This window comes from Parasteatoda tepidariorum, chromosome 8 (genome assembly GCF_043381705.1).
Source record: "Parasteatoda tepidariorum isolate YZ-2023 chromosome 8, CAS_Ptep_4.0, whole genome shotgun sequence".
Taxonomy (NCBI): Eukaryota; Metazoa; Arthropoda; class Arachnida; order Araneae; family Theridiidae; genus Parasteatoda; species Parasteatoda tepidariorum.
In genome coordinates this window covers 11,650,493-11,670,939 of record NC_092211.1, presented here as the reverse complement: position 1 = coordinate 11,670,939, position 20,447 = coordinate 11,650,493, and the positions used below count along the sequence as shown (strand labels likewise).

Below are 20,447 nucleotides of genomic sequence, written 5' to 3'. Positions count from 1 at the left end.
ATACACACGAATGATTACACACAACTCTAATACACACGAATGATTACACACAACTCTAATACACACGAATGATTACACACAACTCTAATACACACGAATGATTACACACAACTCTAATACACACGAATGATTACACACAACTCTAATACACACGAATGATTACACACAACTCTAATACACACGAATGATTACACACAACTCTAATACACACGAATGATTACACACAACTCTAATACACACGAATGATTACACACAACTCTAATACACACGAATGATTACACACAACTCTAATACACACGAATGATTACACACAACTCTAATACACACGAATGATTACACACAACTCTAATACACACGAATGATTACACACAACTCTAATACACACGAATGATTACACACAACTCTAATACACACGAATGATTACACACAACTCTAATACACACGAATGATTACACACAACTCTAATACACACGAATGATTACACACAACTCTAATACACACGAATGATTACACACAACTCTAATACACACGAATGATTACACACAACTCTAATACACACGAATGATTACACACAACTCTAATACACACGAATGATTACACACAACTCTAATACACACGAATGATTACACACAACTCTAATACACACGAATGATTACACACAACTCTAATACACACGAATGATTACACACAACTCTAATACACACGAATGATTACACANTTTTTTATAGAAATTATATTTATTGAAAACATATAAATAAACATACAAAATATGTAAATTGAATTTAAATATTAAAAACTACACACATTTATTTTACTTCTCTTGGTAATTTTTTTAAAATTTGGTGAATAATTTGTGACAGCACTTCTCAGTAATTCTTTGAGATGCTGGTTAGTTAATACTGATCGGTGCTTGGATTTCACGAATTTTAAAGTGGAATAAAATGATTCACATAGGCACGTTGTTCCGAATATTGAAATAATTGAACAAGCGGCTTTTTTTTTGTTCAGGATACTTCGATTCTGGTACAAGTTTCCAAAATTCAGTAATCGACGTCGACTTATATTTTAATTGTAGAGCTTGATCGTCTTGCATCTCCATTAATTCTAATTCTTCAGATACTTTTCGGGTCATAATTATGTTGGAAATGGAAAACTCATCTCGAGGTTAATTTCAAGGTTAATTCATCTCGATCATCAGGTTAATTTCAAATGGATTCAGAAAAATATTAAAATAATATAGCACAAAAGTGAAAAGAGAACTCAGGTACATTTATTGAGAGCCACAAATAATCCTTCAAAGAGCCGCATGTGGCTCGCGATCCGCAGGTCGGCCACTCCTGGTATATACAATTGAACAAAACACGTTCGCAGTCCAAACTCCCAAAACAAAAATTGGCAAAATTCCAATCACAGCAGATTGTTATTATTTTTTGTTTTGCTTCCGGCAGAATGAAAACGTGATAAAACAAAAGGCATTGACGAATTCTGCTATGCCCGAGTTTACTCGGGATAATAAATATTTGCAATATATGCATACCCGAGTTATCTCGGGATAATCAGGGAAGCTGTTAAGTAACAGTTTTTTTCTTCAATCAAAGAATGAAACTAATTTAAGCAAATTAAGAACAAGGCAAAATAACATTTAAACTAATTATAAGTCAAAATGGAAGAGCGCTAAAAGCAGTTAAAACCAAATTTGTCTTATTTAAACAATTTAGAAGCACAAGTCGAGCAAAAAAAGAGTTTCTGAAGATGTGTATGTTAGTAATTTCGTCAAAGGACAGTCTGACTGTTAACACACAGGAGCCTTTCAGTCGTCAGTGGCAATACTAAAAACTGACTGTTCCCCCAGGCTCCATAATGGATAAACTAAATAAGGAAAAGCAGTCAAAAGTTCAAGCACGGAAATGATAATTTTATGATACACAAACGCAAATTAAAAGTACACTAATAATGAAACGCCCACATATAAGAAAAATAAATAAAGATAAAGTTACATTTAGAATAAGCAAATCAAAATAAAATATAAACTGACAAATCTTTAAAAATATACATAAATGGCCAAATCTTTAAAATCTTTATTAATATAAATTGCCAATTTTTTAAATCCTGGCGTCTCGGAGCACAAATCAGTTTTTGGTATTATCACTGATGACAGAAAGGCTCCTTTGTGTTAGCAGATAGTGTGTCCCCTGGGGAAGTGCTGTTTTTGCTAACATACATGTTTAGAAATTCTTCTTTTTTTGGTCCCACAGTGGACTGATCATTAAGACACGGTTTCGATCAACGAAGTCAAGCATCACTGGCTGTGGTCAGTGTGCGGGTGGGTGACCACTTGGATCAGTCTGCGTAGGGACCGAGGGTGTGTGGTATGGGTCCTCGTTAAACTGTTCTACCGTAAAGTGCTCAACTTCGCGTGCAGGTCGTCGGGCTACCGAAGCGGGGGTGCCATCCCCTCTGCAGAGGATCAAAATTGTGATGGCATGTCTTCGGATCATCCTCAGGGATGTTTCCCAGACCGTCACCAATAGCCCATTGTGCAGCTCTAGTGCGACGTAAATTTCTTTTTTTTTTTCTGCTTGACTTGTGTTTCTAAATTGTAAAGAATTTTTTTAGACAAGTAATCTAATCGGGGATACAGGTTTACTGTATAATCAAGGATATGAACCATTGCAAAAATATAATTCCAATTCATTAGTACAGTCAGACCTCGATATAAGGTCATCCCGGATATAAGGTCACTTTTCCCAATTCCCGGCTCACGGAATGGGAATCCTTTGTTACAGATTATCGGATATATGGTCAAGTTTTAAAAATCGTTATCGCTTATAAGGTCATTTTTATCCGAGGCGAGGGAAGCTCTTTTCTAAGAAAAGCCTATTTAACTTCCTTACAAGGCAATTACCCCTCTCGAGTTCTACGAAAATGTTGCAGCCAACAAACAAGCTACAATTTCTGAAATTGTTTCACAAATTGTGGACAGTGAAGACAATGACAGTGATCCTGAGACTGTAGATGTAACACAAGTGGAAGCCTTCAATGCAATAAATGTCATACGAAATTTTTTTACAAACCATGAGGGAGCTGAGGAACATTTTGAGAAGTTACAATATCTAGAAAACATTGTTCGAAAAACGAAACCAAAAACGAGACAGATCTGCATAAATGATTATTTTAAATAAGGTAAGATGTAATGTATGTATGTACACTTTGAGGAAATTTGCTAACAGCTTTATTTTAAATTAAAAAAAATTCTTAAAAATCTAACTTTCTTTAATTCTTAACTAATTCTGTTAAAATTTATTGACTTAAATATTTGATTTATGTCCGATCGTTTTCGTTTGTATTACTATTTTAACAAGTCATAATGTTTACTATTTACGTGCTTAGTTACGAACTGCTAATGAATCCGTTAAAAGGTCACCCCGCTTATAAGGTCACTTTTGCAATTTCCCTTAGGGTGACCTTATATCGAGGTCTGACTGTATATCAGACACGTTAATTCAATTCTATGGTGGAGTATCTTTTCATAGATGAAGGTTGACATTGTCGGTAACAACTCTCCCCACAGACCGTTGGTAGTCAGATTCGTAGTAAAATGAACGGAACGTGTTTAGAAATGAAGACATTTTGTTCATTTTATGTGTACTAAACTAACACTTTGATTGATGACTCTGTACCAATGTTTCGTATAAAAAATTACAAAATTTGGGGTAGAAACTTTTTGAGATTCTAAAAAAGTCTGAGAGCACTTTCGCCAAAACAAAAAAAAAATTTAACTATGTGCTATAATAGTGTTTTAGTCGATTTTAAGGTGAAAAAATAGGAAATATGAAGTCACCCGGTAACTTCGGGTCAAAGAAAAATTTCAAAAAAACACTAACAATCTAGCATAAAGTTTAACCTACTACTTTGAGCATAAGTTGGTGCAGATAAATAGCAAAACACAATGCTTAAATTTCATCAAAACAATTTTGAATTTAGTTACAATGGTTGTCAACAGATGGCCCTGTTTGCTAAAAAATAGCAAAACTTAATGAATAATATTCAGGGTTGCAAAACACCCACCTACCCAGTAAAACCCACTCTGAAAAACTCAGTAATACCCACTCTTAAATGGGTTTTACTGGATTTTTCTAAAATTGATTTCTTTTTTATTCTCTGTTATATTAAAGAGCTATTCTATTGAAATATATATGTAGTCTAGCCTAAAAAAATGAACCTATGGTGAAAAAGCTGTGTTTCGAGACTGGAGAATCACCTTGCTATCTAGATTTGATTGTATGGCCATTGATTATTCAGTGCCTTTGATTCGCAAAAGAAGAAAAAATAATAATAATAATTCCTCAAATATTTTTTAAGATTAAAATATAAATAAAAAGTAATTCGGTGTTAAAATAAGTTTTTAATGTGTGATGTATGTAAGTACATATTACATCTTGTATTGTGATGTCAGGAGAAACTTTTTTCAGATTTTTGCACCAATTTATTTGTATTAATTATTAATTACACTTTAATTGCCTATTGTTAAGTCAATTCATATTAAACTTAAGTATTAATATTAAAATAAGCTTTTTTTAAAATAAGGTACTTATCCATGCCCTCTCTTTTGAAAAAAAAACATGAAAAACCCTAAAGAACCCAGAAAAACCCACCCGAGTTGGGTTTTTCTGAAATAACCCGGGTTTTTTGCAACCCTGATAATATTTCAAAATAATACATATGCAAAAGATTGTAATCAAACTTGTGATATGTCAGTACTAGCAACCCACATTGTTCAATTAAGTAGTTGGTTTAAACCTCCTCAACCGGTAAGACAACATGTTTTAACACTAGAACAGATTACCCATGTCATCAATGATTTGAAGCTTCATCTGTTGAGAACTTTTGTAACTAAATTAAAAAAGTTTGATATTTCTAATTTCTACAGCTTTCCCAATGGACATACTGTTTGTTTAACTCCTTTTTCGTCTTTGTCTTCAAGATTATTAATTTTGAAATCAATCAGTTCTCTACTGGACACCTTGTAATATTTTTTTTTCCTTTTTTTAAAACAGAAATTCCAGTTCCTTCCTCTACATATCCATCATCAAAAAGTGGTCTAGCGAGCAGTAGAGCGGAAGGTACGGATACATACATATGTTAACTTTTTGTTTTGTTCATTCGTTCTGTTCCGTGTACTGATGTTTTCTGTTGCAGGTCCTCATCAGGCGACAGGAGAAAAAATGATTCGAACGTGGCACAAAGACGGAACTGAAGAAGGTGATTTTTTTTTTTTTAAATGTCTCACTTTTTTCATAACTAAATACATTCCCTGGCGAAATTATTAGACGCACTATATGATTTCCATGTAAAATTTTAAGTATCAGGTGATACTATACAGCTTTATTGTTAGACTGAAACCGATTTGCACTTGTTTACGTTCGTGTATCAATGGGTTAACATTGTAATGCAATATGTTAAAAATAAATNTAAACCGTCAAAAACCCGTCAAAAATGTCAAAAACTGAAGTTTGCCAAGAAAAAATATATAAACTTCAAAACTACCAACAGTTGCCATGCATTATATTGAAATTTAATTATACTATAGGTAATCAACAGGTTTTAAAATATTTTTAAATTAAAATTAAGGTAAAATCACAGATTTAAAATCTCAGAAATTTATATTCAAATGCATGTGCAGAAAAATTTTGCACAAAAATTTTTTAAATATTTATATTTAAAAAAATTTTTTTTTTCTTTTTGATACTTAAGAAAATTAAAAGTTTATTACTATGCATTTTTGACATATAAGGAACATATAACTAATATTTATAAGGAACTTACAAGTTATGTTGTATAAATACAAACTTGATACAAGTGTATGAAAAAAAATTTTAATGTTATACCGAATATCTTTATTATCCAGTATGTTAATTTGAATTTAAAAGTAGTTATATTTGTGAATAATGATAAATATAATTCATATTGTTTATTATATTTATTTATAATTATTACACTTATCATTTTAAAACAATTTTTACCTCTTAATTTTTTTCCCCCACTTGTATTAAGAATACAAATAATGCATATCTTGAAAGCAAGAAGTAATTATTCAACAGCTGAATATTTAGATATTCAACAAAACTATGTATATAGTATTCAGCAAAATGAAATTCACAAGTATTTGGATAAACTAAATTTTCAGCATAGTAAATGAATAGGCTGAATATACTGTAAATCGACACTAACTACTCTGTGTATTTAACAGAAAGCACTTAAATTTGTATTGTCTTATGTTAAAAAGATTATTAAGAAGATTTAAAAGAATATTAAAAAGATTTTTCTTTAAAAGATGTCTAATGTACAAAACTGCTAATGTTTATCTTTAAAAATGTCTAATTTTTAGTATAATCTATACTATACACTAAATTTGGTTATAAATAAATTTCTTAATAATATCACTGCAGATTTTCAATAACACATGAAAATGAATACATAATATTACAAAAGATGTGAGCTTTCAAAAGTACAAGATTTTGGTTACTATTCAAAATATAAGTGTTTCTTCAAAATTTTAAATTTATTTTTTCTAGAACATATTTAGAAACACTATCCTTTATAAAAAATATATAAATTTTATGTATTAATTAAATTTCACATATGAATATAGGTTTTTGACATTTTCGACATTTTTGACAGTGAGGTTTTTGACGTGACGGTTTAAACCATGGTTTAAACTGTCAAAAACTGTCACATGTCAAAAACCTACCAACCCTGGAGGTGATACTATACAGCTTTATTGTTAGACTGAAACCGATTTGCACTTGTTTACGCTCGTGTATCAATGGGTTAACATTGTAATGCAATATGTTAAAAATAAATACACATAGGAAGTATAAATAAAATCTCCTGAATAAAAACCTATTACATGTATGTTTAAATATAAAAGTATTGCCTATAAACTCGTGCAAAACATGTCATTATTAAAAAGATACAGTGCGTCTAATAATTTGGTCTAATTATCATAATATCTATATATATATTTCTCTTACACGGCGACAAAAAAAGCCTCATTACAACTCCCCGAATGGCAACGCTAGAAAATCGACCAATGATTGCCGCTGAAAATGTCACATGCCAAATCTAGCTGAGGTGGCTCAACATATAGCACTTTTAAAAACGGAAAATGAAATAACCAGAGAGAACTGAAATAAACAATTCCATACTATTAAGCTAGGCAGAAGTGAGTAGTCTTTGTCGATAGATCTCTATTTTAGTATTTTGTCGAAAGCGCTTTTTTTCACGAATTTATATATTACGAATTTATTTGACGATTTTTGATTTATATCAGGAATTTATTTGTTTTATCACGAATTTATTCTAAGACTTATACTTATGTTTTAACAAAGTTGTGAATCGTTCATAGTTATTATTTTTAAAAAACATAATGTTTTGTTTATGCAGGTTTTTCCATTGCTATTCACTTATTTCAATTTTTAATAGACTTAATTATAGCCAAAATTTTAACTTTTCTAAAGAGATATCAGTTTTCGAAATTTTATCTAAAGATTTTATACTATAGCACATTTCTAATAGGCTTAACGAATTGCATGTCATTTATTTGAATTCAAATTTATTTTAATGACTTAGTATTTATTAAAAAGACGTAATTTTTTTTTTAAAGAAAAGTTGTTATTTGGATTTGAATGATTGTTTTGAATTCTTAGAATTTTGTGCATTTGCAATGTACCTAAGCTAGTAGCGAGCGAAGCAAACCATATAAGATTGCGTAGCAATTTTCGGGGGTTGGCTTGCGTTTGCGAGCAGGGGGCGCAACCCACTAGTACTAATACAATACCTGATATAATAAATGTTCTATATTTATATAATATATCGTCTAATTTAGCCAATCGTCGAATTTATATTATATATCGCATAAATTAACCAATTCATGTATGAACGTGAACAAGTGCAAACCTGTTTCAGTCGTGTAAACACAATAAAACTGTTTAGTATCTATCACCTGATGATTAATATTTTATATAGAATCATATAGTGGGTCTAATAATATGGCTAGATACTGTAAGTAAGTCTTATAGTTTGATAAATTGGCAGCATTGAGCTAACTTAAAAATGCAAGCTCAGTGGTTAAAGCACTGGGATGGCATAGTGAAGAACTGGGGTTCAATTCTCGATGGAGCTTGAAAAATCACCCGGCTTCAGATCGATATATTAAATCCAGCTCAAGAGGTGATTGGTGTGCGATTTTGACCCCATAGTGACCATCATGCCGTTTGTTATGAAATTGTGGAACATTAACCTTCCTGGGGGACACGTTGGCACCCACAAAGGGCTATTACGGAAATGCTTTCTTAACTTAAAAGTTCAACTAATTTTTTAAAAAGCATTTGATGTAATACACATAAAAAAAAGTCGCTCTTTCAAATTCGGAATTTCATCTCCGTAACTGCCTTTCTATAAACTAATGAACATCCCTGGAAAATAATTTCTTACCATACATAAATTTAAATAAATCGATACAGTACCTTGTTCTCCATACAATTTTCTATAAATCGTGAGAATTTCCTGCTCATAAATATTATATTAATACTTCAAATAGTTACAGCGATGATAACTACGGTCTTTTAACGTAGAAAAAATAGAGACAAACAATTCACTTTTTAAAATTTTATATCGCGTAGACAATTGTAACGATTTAATTCAAAAATTTAGAGCTTTAAATGAAATAAAATATGTACCCGAACATAATGTATAGTTATGAAAGAGTTTTTTTTTTTTTATTTGTTTGATTTTTTTTTTCGCATTAGCAATAATCCGCTCTTTGTTAGGAAATAAAGGGGAAAAAATAGTGCGTGGAGTCCCTCCGCGCTGAAGAAGTTAAACTTCGCAACCTGCGACGTTAATTGTAGAAGAATCAGCAGTCGTAGAAGGATCACTAGTTCTATTCAACGACTCTTTTTCCTGCTCCGCTCGCTTCCGTGCTCTGTAATCACGGTAATATTGTGCATTTTTCCCTCGTGGACCTCTTGAACCAGTGGAAGTGCTTGTGGTTGCCTCATCGTCTCGCCCTGGAAAATGTATTTGTATTAATAATGTATGTGAATGCGTCATAATGTAATTTCAGAAGAGAAAACCTAACAATCAATTGATATTCACAAGAGACGTACCTTGACATAACCTTAAATCCGTCGCATTGTCCGTGGGATTGTTTTCACTCATTTTTTACAATTGTTATCCACTAAATTTGAAAATAAAAAATACTACCCTATTAAATTATATGTGTATCAAAACAAACTAAAAAAATATTTATAGAAAAACAATACTTTTATGACTTTTATTATTTTTATGCTAGTGAGAACCAAAACAATATGGAAATGAATGAGGGAAAACTGGATCCTACCACGTGATTTCCCGGCCAATAAAAATGCAGCGTTGAACGTTTAACGCAACCTTGTTGGAAGTCGCATAATAAATATAACTTCAAAAAATCAACAAAATTTGATAGGAAATAAAACATAATTTATCAGGGCGTGGTCCCATATAATTAAGATGTCATTTTTAATATATCTTATTTAGTAGTAAAGAATTATATTTTTGGAAAACCTATTACCATTTAAAGTTTTCTTTCCAAATTAAGAAAAACTATTTAGGAAATTGCTATAAACTTTTTAGATTTTAAAAAAAATTGAGATCTGGAAGTTGTCAAATAGAATTCAAAATAAAATTATAAAAAAAAAATATATTTATGTTTTTTGCGCATGCGCAGTTCGAAAATATTACTTTAAATACTCATAGCGCACTTTCTAACGATTTATTTTCAAATTTTAAAATGATATTTATATTTTAAATTAAAAATTACTTTAAAAAGTTTGTTTAAATTTAGTGAAAATTTCAGCAGTTATAGTAAAAAAGAAAACTAAGTCAAAGAAATTAACAGTTTTTTTTAAAATCAAAATCTCCATGTCTCAGTGAATATTTAAGCGAAATTGATCAAATTTTGAGCAGTTATTTCACATGATAATCAACGTATTTGACATGCGTTAAAAGCTCACCGCTGTATATTTTTAGTCATAAGACAACATTTTTTACTTTCGTAACTTACTGCCGATCCCATAAATCTCTGAAAAGTTTAAACTTTATTGATATGTGTGAGAAATTGCACGACTTTTACACTTTTAACGTTTTAAAATAATTCTCTAAGTATTTCTTGAGAAATATATTAAGAGTTACAGGTCAATACTTAAATAGGAAAAAGGAAGAAAAAAAAATTTTTATAAGACTATGGCGGTGAAAAGGATCAGGGGAGGAATTAAAATCATCTCAAAAACAAGTTTTTTCAAGGATGAAGATGAATGAATGCATTCTATTCTAATTAGACAAATAAAGTGAATTTTGATCATTTTAATCCCGCCTTTGCTCTTCCCTATCTCATAAATGATTTCCCTCAGCTTGAAATAAGTCTTTGCTTTTTTTTTCTCGCTCAAACATTCAAATGTAACTATAATTGAGCGTAGTTTATTTTCTACTTCATTTTTTATAATGATTCTGAAAATATATATTAAATACCTGGTATGACACATAATTAATTATTTTTAAAAAAAAGGTTTTGATCATTGCATTAAAAATTTGTGCAAATTGTTCAAATTTTTGAAAACTTTTCGTAATTTTTGATTCTTCATTATGTTCTTATTCTTGATACTTTCTACAAATCAAAAAATGAGAAATAAAAAATTTTGAAACAACTACTTTTGAAAGTGTGTTGTTAACTGTTAAATAGGAATAAATAGTTTGGAATATGATATTGAATGCCTTAATTTCTTTTTTTAAAGATATTAGTAAAATGAAGCAAAACGAGGTGATAAAGCACTGAAACTTTCAGAGAAATCGTAAAAAATAGAAGAAATCAGTGTTGAAATTCTTATTCCGATTGTGATATTTGCATTTTTCATCAAATGTATTTATATCAAGAATTATTTCGAGCATTTTAATTAATATTTAAAGCAGCTTATAAATGACAGACAAAAAAAGCTCACAATATGTTCAGCAGACCATGACAAACAGTTTTTTTTCCGGTATTGTTTATTTACCTCAAATCGAGGATTTAGTAAATTTGCAAGTGCACATTCTTTCAAAAATTTAAAATTCTAAATGATTAAAAATATTGTTGGCATTAGTAATGCAAGGCTTTGAATCTCAAAATATGATTCAGTGACAAAAAATGTTAAGGTCCAAGCGTCAGATTAAGTAGTTTTTAGAATATAAAAACATATAACAATTCCATAATAAAAACATATATTCTTCCTCTAAAAGAATATCATAACAATTCCATATTATTTAAAAAGATGAAATTTAAAAAAATGTACACTGCGTTTATTTTCACTGAAAAAATTAATGATAGAGTAGCGGTTGTCAGAAAATATTTACATCAACTCATGTACAACATTGCAAACATCAAAGCAAAATATTTAATATATTTCGCACTTTATTTTGCCTGATGAAGAGAGTTATTTCAGACAGGTATCAAGTTTATATTCGTACTTTAAGATACATTTCGTTAAAAACGTATTTACTTGAAAACAATTCTCTTCTCCATTTTTTTCGTTAAACGAAATATAAATCTTGATTAAATAAAGTTTATGCGAATATTTTATTCCGTTTTCGTGCATACTGTTCAAATGAGAAGCATAAATCTTCGAAATTGTCAAAAGTAATTGGTTGGTGGAAGAGTATTCAAATTTGTTTGTGTAAAACAAAACTTTTGTCTCTCACTTCATTATTTTAGAGTCGAGAATCAGGTTCATTTCCTATTTTTAGGTTGAAAAAAAAGTCACATGAAGCATGCATAATCTATGTATTCATTTCTTATGTGGTATCATAAACTCTTATATTTCTCTATCGTACTGGCAACACTATAACAGGGTTGCCACAGTCGACTAAAAATGCAACTATTTTTGGCATGAGGCGACTATGGCAACTTTTTTTTGCCTGAAAAGGCCAAAAAAGGAACATTTTTCAAGAAAAAGAGACTATTGGGAGACTTTTCTGTACTCCTAGTGATGTTTTTTTTTTTTTGTTTTTTTAAGCATAAATTGGGTAGAAAATCTGCACTCCACAAGATAGTTTCTGAGCAGACTGATCTTTTTTTTCTTCTTAAAAAATAAAAATTTTGAATCGCAAATTTGAGTCTTCACTTTTTAAATCCGTTCAATCTGTAAAGACTCCATTGTAACTCTATTTCATTTCTCGATCGCCTTTTCAATGATTATTGCTACGAAATTCCAAATGATTTATAAAAATAAATAAATAAATAAATTTATACGATATTAGGATGCGTGAGTTTCGAATTTGAATAATCACTTCATATATATATATATAGGTATATATATATATANTACGGACTCATTGTATATATATATATATATCATGATATATGACAGTTAAGTCATTAACAAAATTCTAGTCACATTTTTGATGAATTTTTGTTCTTATTTAGGCCACTATTTTCCGAGTTTTTGGCTACTATTTTCATGTTTTAAGCTACTAAAAGCAACTATTTTGTTAATTTTTTTTTCTGTGGCAACCCTGTATAATGATTATTCATTTTGTCAGGCTGTCTTAAAGTAATAATTGTAATGATTTAAGTAGTGTTGAATAGCTACCCAATCAGCACACAGAAATGAAGCCCCCATATTGGTTTGCGGGGCTCTTATGAACTCTTGTTATTGTTCCTATCTTATGAAGGGTTTTCCACAATGGCCGACACGCCTTGGATCTTTTTTTTTTAAAGTTATCTCTGTATTTAAACGTTTTATTTATAAAGCATGTTTTATTTTTAAAAATACATTGGATTTGAAGGAAAAGCAGGAATATTATTCATAAAATTTAACTGCTGCCACAACATAAATGTAAAAGAGATTTTTTTTTCTCATTACAGCCCTGGTAAACATATATCTTGGTAAACATATAAAATTAAAACAGATTTTTTTCAGAAAATATTAAAACTGATTTAATATCATTTACTACATTGGCTTCACGCCTAATAAAATCTGTAGTTTGAGATGAACTTCCATGTGGAAATTAAACAACCTCCCAATAAATATATCAATATCTGGCAATTGGGTCTATTTCCGATTGTCCCCAGAATTGCTGCTCTCTTATCGAACCCAGTGGGCACTAAAACGCGGCGTTGGAGTAGTGTCGTCTATGACATGCAACCACAAACCCGTTTACAGGGCTGATTACAATCACACAGAAGAAAAGACATAGAACACAGAAAGACAAAATTACATTTATGCTTGCGTAGGGATTCGAACCCACAACCACTGACCTCGCAGTCCAATACAGTAACCACTAGACCAGGCACCTCCCAATCTTCAATGATAGATATTTTTATAAAAACTAAAAATGGCGTGAAATGCTTATGCTATTTTTCCTTGCAAAGCGTTTTCTACATTTTAAAACAAATCTTTCTTCTTATTTTATGTTAATTAGGTCGTCTCCAAGATTTATCGAACGGCGATTTGGAGAAGAGAGATTCACCGTCTCCAGTCACTGTCTTCTCTGGATCTGAACAAGGTAACAAATATTGTGATTACAACTTAAAGAAACAATGCTTTGTTCATTAAGTTAAAAAAGATGACATCAATTAGTAAGTCTTAATTTTATCTTCAAGCGAAATGAAAGAAGCATCGTAATTCTAATCATTTACTGCAAACAACTCGCATTACCTATTTTATGGAAAGCTCAGTTAAAATATTTTTATTCCACAGATATTTAGCTTTTTAACGCCCATTCTAAGGAAAACATCCAGTAAATTCTCGTTTCTGCAATGCTTCTAGCTCATTTTGTTTCACCTGTTCATTGCCAACGCGAGAAAAGAAATTCTATTGATTTTGTGACCATATACAGAGATAATGCATTATTTAAATCTTCTTCGTCTTCACTGAGATGTGGGAGGGATAGTTCTGTAGCAGTTATCTCCAAATTTTAAGTTGATGAGATAAATTTTTAAATCAAAGTTTAAATTTATCTATCTTTGGGTTAGAAATGGAAAACTCTTATTACATAAAAATATAAATACTAAATGTTTACATTAATAATTTAAGAAAATATTGATTGTCCCTAAAAATATTTATAAAGTTATGATCCACCACCTGCTTGTTCCTTAATTGCCTCTCATTTATTATTGTACTTTTCCTTAAATATCAATATTTTTCACAAAAAATATTTGTTATCAAAATATACAAATATTGTTGTTAAATGTAAGAACATTTCCTTGATATGTAAGTCATAACAAAATGTATGATTTCCAGGATTTAAATAATAATCGTCCGTAAATAAATTTAACTAAATGAATGCCTATTATAAGTGAATCAATTAGAAGGAATAAATAAGAAATAGTTTTATTTTATCACGAGACTTATATTAGTTTAAATAGGGAAAGATTTTTACCTCACTTGTGTTATTTTTTTCAAAAAAAAAAAAGAAATTGGTGGCATAAATGTTAAGATTTATGTCTGGCAACATATAATCTTCCTCCTTTTTTTTGTTGTTTTTATTATGAACAGAAGCCCGAGCTAATAAAATAAAGATCTCGAGAGAGAAAAGGAAAACATTTTCTTGTTGAACACCCAAATCAGTGGAAGTATCAGTTTTTAATAAAAACAGAATCAAATCATTCTGAAGAAAAAAATTTTATTATTCTTTATTGAGTCATTTCGAACAGTGTAATAGTAAATTTATGGGTAAGATTGGATTTAAATTCATATATCTTATTAGTTGAAATTAATTTGATCAGGACTTTTATTTTTTCCTCGTGGATGTGATTTTGTAATATTTTTCCGACTGTAAAGAATTGATCAGAATGGCGAATAATTAATAATTTATAATTAATAATTTATAAATAATAATTTATAATTTATAGTTAAAAATTTATAATTAAAAATTAATAATTAATAATTTGTAATTAATAAATTCGGTGTTTCAAATGAACTTAAGGTGAAGTGATCAAATGAAAAAAGACACAAGGCGCTGCCTAGTTTTGGTCTCTCATCTTGAACTACACTAACCTTTAAACTTACCCATATTTATGTAAACAAAACAACAGATCACAAATCGCAGGAGGGAAAATAGCTTTCAATCGACATTTAAAAATTATTGAAGTTGTTAGAAAGTCACAGTCTTTTAAAGAGTTTAAACAAATTCGATAAGGGGTACTTATTTGGCGATCATTTACATTTACTTTTTTAAAATAATTCATAATAGGTTTATAATAAAGAACGAAAATAAATATGCCTTTTATTATAGTTCTTCTAATTGCTTCTCCGTTCTTACTTAGGTTTTACTTAAAAGAAGATTCAATTTCAGAACACTTGTTTGAAAATATTTCGAACAAAAATATTTATAAGTCATCCCGTTCTATTTGTTTCAAAAAATGCTTTCGAAATTAACCTCTAATGTTAAAACTTTCAATGAAGATTTCTTTCTAAAAGTTTAATTCAAACTTTCGGTAAGATTTTTAACTTAAATTGAATTAGTAGTCAAGAATTGGGGAAATAAATTTTCAAACTAAGGAAAACAAATAATTGATTTTCTTGAGTATAAAATTGGATATTGAGCTGTTGGAAGATTTTGAGAAACCAGAAGTTTTAATTATCGCAAACTATTCCCCATTTTGGAAATGTGAGAGGAAGAAAAAAATAAACAGAAAACATCGGAAGTTCTGAACTAACTTGGAATTCCGATAAAAATGAATACCTTATCATCGGTTGTAGAAAAATTATTTCCCGGATATCAGACACGGATAATGAAATCTTCAAAAATCTGGAAAATCAAATCTTCTTCATAATTATTTGCTTTTTGACGAAGTGAGACGCCTTTCTTTTATCGAGTCGTCAAACAACTACACTTTTAACTCTTTTCCCAGAAAATAACGAATCAAATCACTTGACGGTTTATGGATCATCTCCCCTCTCCCCACACGCATAGAATAGCCTCAAATTAAGATTTTCTAATTGGATTTTGAGGAATGGAGTGGAAAAGAATGAAAAAAATAAGGAATTCTAAAATTCTGGCCAATTAACTCAGAACAGAACAAATTCTTTTTATTTTAATTGGAAGATCCACCCAATTAACTGTAGGCGAGTGGAGAAAAAATGTCGACGAATGATGATATGCAAATAAAGAATTCGTATTGGTCTCTAATCGAAAGCAGCCAATTAGCTCTTTCTGTGCATCATTCATGCAGTTTTGGTTTTTCTTTCGTTTTTATTGGACTTGCAAGTTTAAACATTGATCAACTGTTGGTTTTTTTGTGGATAATATCTCGACTATGTTTCACTCTGAAAACTTAATGGTATTTAAAAACTGTTCCATGTGAGCGAAGAATATGCGTCTCGAAATGAAAGCTGAGGAATTGAATTAAATATATTTTTTAAAAACACGCATATTTATTATTATTATGTTTGGTTTAACTATCAAATACTCAAAAAAAATTGTTTACTTTGATGAAACAGTTTATTTTATTATTAACTAACTACAAAAATATTTTTTTTTTGAGTTATGACTAATTGAACTATTTTAGTCTTAGTTGAAATAATGCGAAAACAACGGAAAAAAAGACGAACAATTGTTTTTCTGTAAAAATTGCAATAAATTTCAACTTTAACAATAATTAACAAACCGACAACAGTCAACAACAAAACACGAGATAGGAAAATGGCTAGAAAATAGAACGGATACAATAACCTGGAAGTTTCGCTTAAGGAAAGAGTAGAGTGCCTCTTGCTGTAAAAATCCCCATCCATATTTTAAATTTGAAAATAACGACAAACGGCTTTAAAATTTCTGGACGAAGTGTTACTCATATTACGTCTAAATCATGTTAGAAACTTATCCCTATTTTCCCCGACACAATTTTTGAGTACAAGAATTTTAAAATCAAAAGAATATTCTTAAATGGATAATAAATTTTTAAATTTGGCAAAATTTATTATTGTCATGTATACAAAGAAGCGGCCTTAAAATAACATGCTCTGAAGAATAAAAAATACAAACTTAGAACAAACTTTAAAGAAATAAATCTAATGAAAAAAATAAATAAAAATCGAAATCGACCTTAAGCTCAATGACATCTGAAAGCAATGATATGATGTCAGAATTCAAGTAAAAATATTATACAGCGAAGCTCTTTTTTTTCTCTGCTGAAGTTAATCAGATCTGAAGCTAAGACTCGAAACTCGGGTTGTATAAAAAAGGTGATCAGACCAACGGTTATCTGTGGGTCAGAGATTTGGACCTTGACCCCGAAACATGAGAAAAATTGCATCTCCTGGGAGAGGAAAAGCCATTTTTGAACCACAAAAGGATATTCTTAGGCTTAGAAATTTTAAAAATAGTCCAACAGTTGGAACGCATAAAAAGAATGATTTACTATAGCAAGCTTAAAGAAAACTTAAAAGGCCATTGATAGATTAGGTTGATAGGCACCTCAAGATTTTGAATATCCGAAATAGGAAAGTGAAAATACGAGGACAGATAGCTTTATAGTCGATGTTTCAACGAGAGTAAGCAAGACATTGAAGAAAAAAAATATTTAAATTTAGAAATGTGACAAATAGTAAAAGTAGTACAGTAAAATTATTATTTTAACTCGGCATCCAAAATAAGTTGTCTTACCCTGCAATGAAGACAAATATATTTTGGGGAAATATGTTTTTCTCCCAATAAAACATGGAAAAATCACCTTTTTTACACATCGTTTAAGACGAAAAATTTTTGTTGGATGACATATTTGAAAACTAGAGAAAAATCAATTTTAAACTTACATATTGTATCCAGTAATAACTCAAAGAATTATTACATTAGCATTGGAATAATGTAAATGGAGAAAACAATAAAAGAACAATTTAATAAGAATATACTTGAAGGATCAGATAAAAAATCTTTTTACCCCTTTAGGGGAGAAATAATCCCGGCAATACCATATTTAATACTAAACCTTCCCCAAACTATAATTTTTAAATATCGTTTTCCTTTTTTAATTTTTACCTATTTTCTTAAATTGTTCACTTAAATTAAATTTCTAACAATAGTCATGCGAGTTTACCCACCCCCTAATCAATATATTCCCAACTGTTTAGAAGATGGACTACACTTATACCCCCCCCCCCCAAAANCCCCCCCCAAAAAAAAACTTTTCGAGTAAACATAATTTACTTAAGAACTTTCCTAAAACCACGATTTTTGATCTCTTTTATTTTTTAATTCGCACGTAAATTAATCACTGATTAGGGTTTTTTTTCCTTAGGCTTAGGTTTTGTTCTAAGCAACAAAAATGATCCCCTTCTCGATTGTCTCATCCCCTAAAATCAAAGGGCATTTCTCGTCTACTATATAATGATCTTTTTTTTTTTTTTTTAATTTTTAAACTATCAAAATTTCGAATCAGAATCTTAACATTTTTATAGAAAGGTTTGTGCAAAGCAAGAATAATAACTTAACAGAGTAAAAAAATTAGAAACGAAAAAAAAAATAGTTTCATTTAGCATATTTAATACAAAATTGATCTCCGTTTCTCGCAATTATTTCCAAAAATTCCTATTTTTTTAGAGTGAATGTCCTTTATTTTTCAGTTCAATAAGAATAATGGTATTCAAAAGTTTTAATTTTTAAAAAAAATATTTAATAATTCAAGGTTTTTAATGAAAAAATAAAATTTGGTTCTCTGAAACAATATTTTAAAATCTTATCGTTGTTAATCAATGGAGCTATAAACTAGTCTGATTCTGTATAGTTCATATCAAGTTTACTAAGTTTATAATCTTTTGCTATTCCTGATTTTTAGTAAAATAAAAAGTGCCTAACGAATAGAGGGGGAGGGACAATCATTTCAATGGACCATTGATTTCACATACAGTGAATATTAGAACAGAAATGATAGTTGCTTGACAAAATGATGATCTCCGATCAAAAGCTGGTCGTGAGATTTGTGCTGTGCATGGAGAGAGTACGATAAATAAAAAAATTAACTCGTGATAGGTATTCCAAGTTTAAAAATGGAAATTTTAACCTCAAATATGAACCTTGTTCCGGTCATCAAAACTAGATTAGAGTCCTTTAAAACATGTTTTGAACGAAATTTCGCATCTTAACAGCAAAAAACTGGCAACGAGAAAGAAATATTTCCTCCACTTTAACTTAAAATATATTTAATAACAACGGAAAGTTAATTGCCAACGTAGTATAAAATTTAGAATTTTTTTTTGCAATTATAGTAAAAAAGAAAAAAAAACTGAAACTTAATTTATTAGTAGTTTTGAAGGAAAAAAACTTTTTTTTTATAACTTCTAATGTATTTAATTCCATGACGCTTGAAAATTAATAATTCTATAAAAATGTAATATGGCTTCAGAATAAAAGAAACATCGAAATTATTTAATTATTTTGGTTATGCTAAAATACGTAAGCATTTTTCACCATTTTGAGTGATTTTATACTTCAATAAATGGCATGAAGTTTATCTCTTCAAAGTGCACATCCTAAAAAAATCTCTATTTTACTTTTAACGGGGAAAATTACGAGAGTTGATTTTGAAGTTTTCCCTTTAAAAGTACTTAAAAAGATTTACTCAAAGCATTCAAAAAATTTAACGAAATGCTTTGAGGAAAATAGTAATTAACTTTTAAGGTAATTCCAAGAATCTTTACTTCAAAGTAATGAAAAATGTATTTCATAAAGAGAAAAATTAATTGAAGTTGAGAAAAAAAAATATTATTGAGATTTTTGAAAAGAAGTCAAGATTTCCTTGAGTTATTTGGAATTGCAATACTTTTTATTATCATTTTCTTATTATTCATATTCACTCGAGTAAGTTAGTTTTGACTTAAATTTTAGTCAAGTATGTGTCATCAACATTTTTTAACTGTGTATTGAAGTAAGAAAAAAGTTACATTTGTTTCTCTTATTCCGTTTAATTACGTGACGCGTTTTTTCGTAAAATTTTCATTCAATAAACTTCTGAACGAATTCAGATACAAACATTTTATTGTTTTTTTTAGACACATATGTGCGATAATATTCAAAAATCTAATGCCGTATTGTTTCGATAAATGGTTCCTTGTTATTATGAAAAAAATCAATACTGTAAAATCTTTTATTATAATTATTGTTAATTTTTTCTTTACTAATCAAAAATATTTTAAATGATATACATAGTTAATTACTGATAATTGAACTATATATATATAAATATATATATATAACGTCGTTTGCCGAGTGGTGTAACATGAAAAGCTTCAATTAATCTTTTTATGTTAGTTTCTTTGTTATAAAACTTCATCCTAATTAATTATTCTAATCGAAATACTTTCTCACACTTTTAAAAGCCACATCCTGTTCTTAAATCTATTTTTGGCTCAAGTATGCATTTAATTAAGAGCAGGACA

General features: G+C 29.5%; 1 protein-coding gene across 1 annotated transcript in view; it reads left to right on the top strand.

The window, feature by feature from the left end:
- Positions 1-20,447, top strand: part of LOC122269681 (neurotrimin-like) — a 340,405-nt gene that overhangs the window by 309,758 nt on the left and 10,200 nt on the right. The window contains exons 6-9 of the mRNA XM_071184496.1: positions 4,052-4,099; positions 5,058-5,123; positions 5,200-5,262; positions 13,495-13,578. Of these exons, the coding sequence (XP_071040597.1) occupies positions 4,052-4,099; positions 5,058-5,123; positions 5,200-5,262; positions 13,495-13,578 (261 nt within the window). The remainder of the gene's footprint in view (positions 1-4,051; positions 4,100-5,057; positions 5,124-5,199; positions 5,263-13,494; positions 13,579-20,447) is intronic.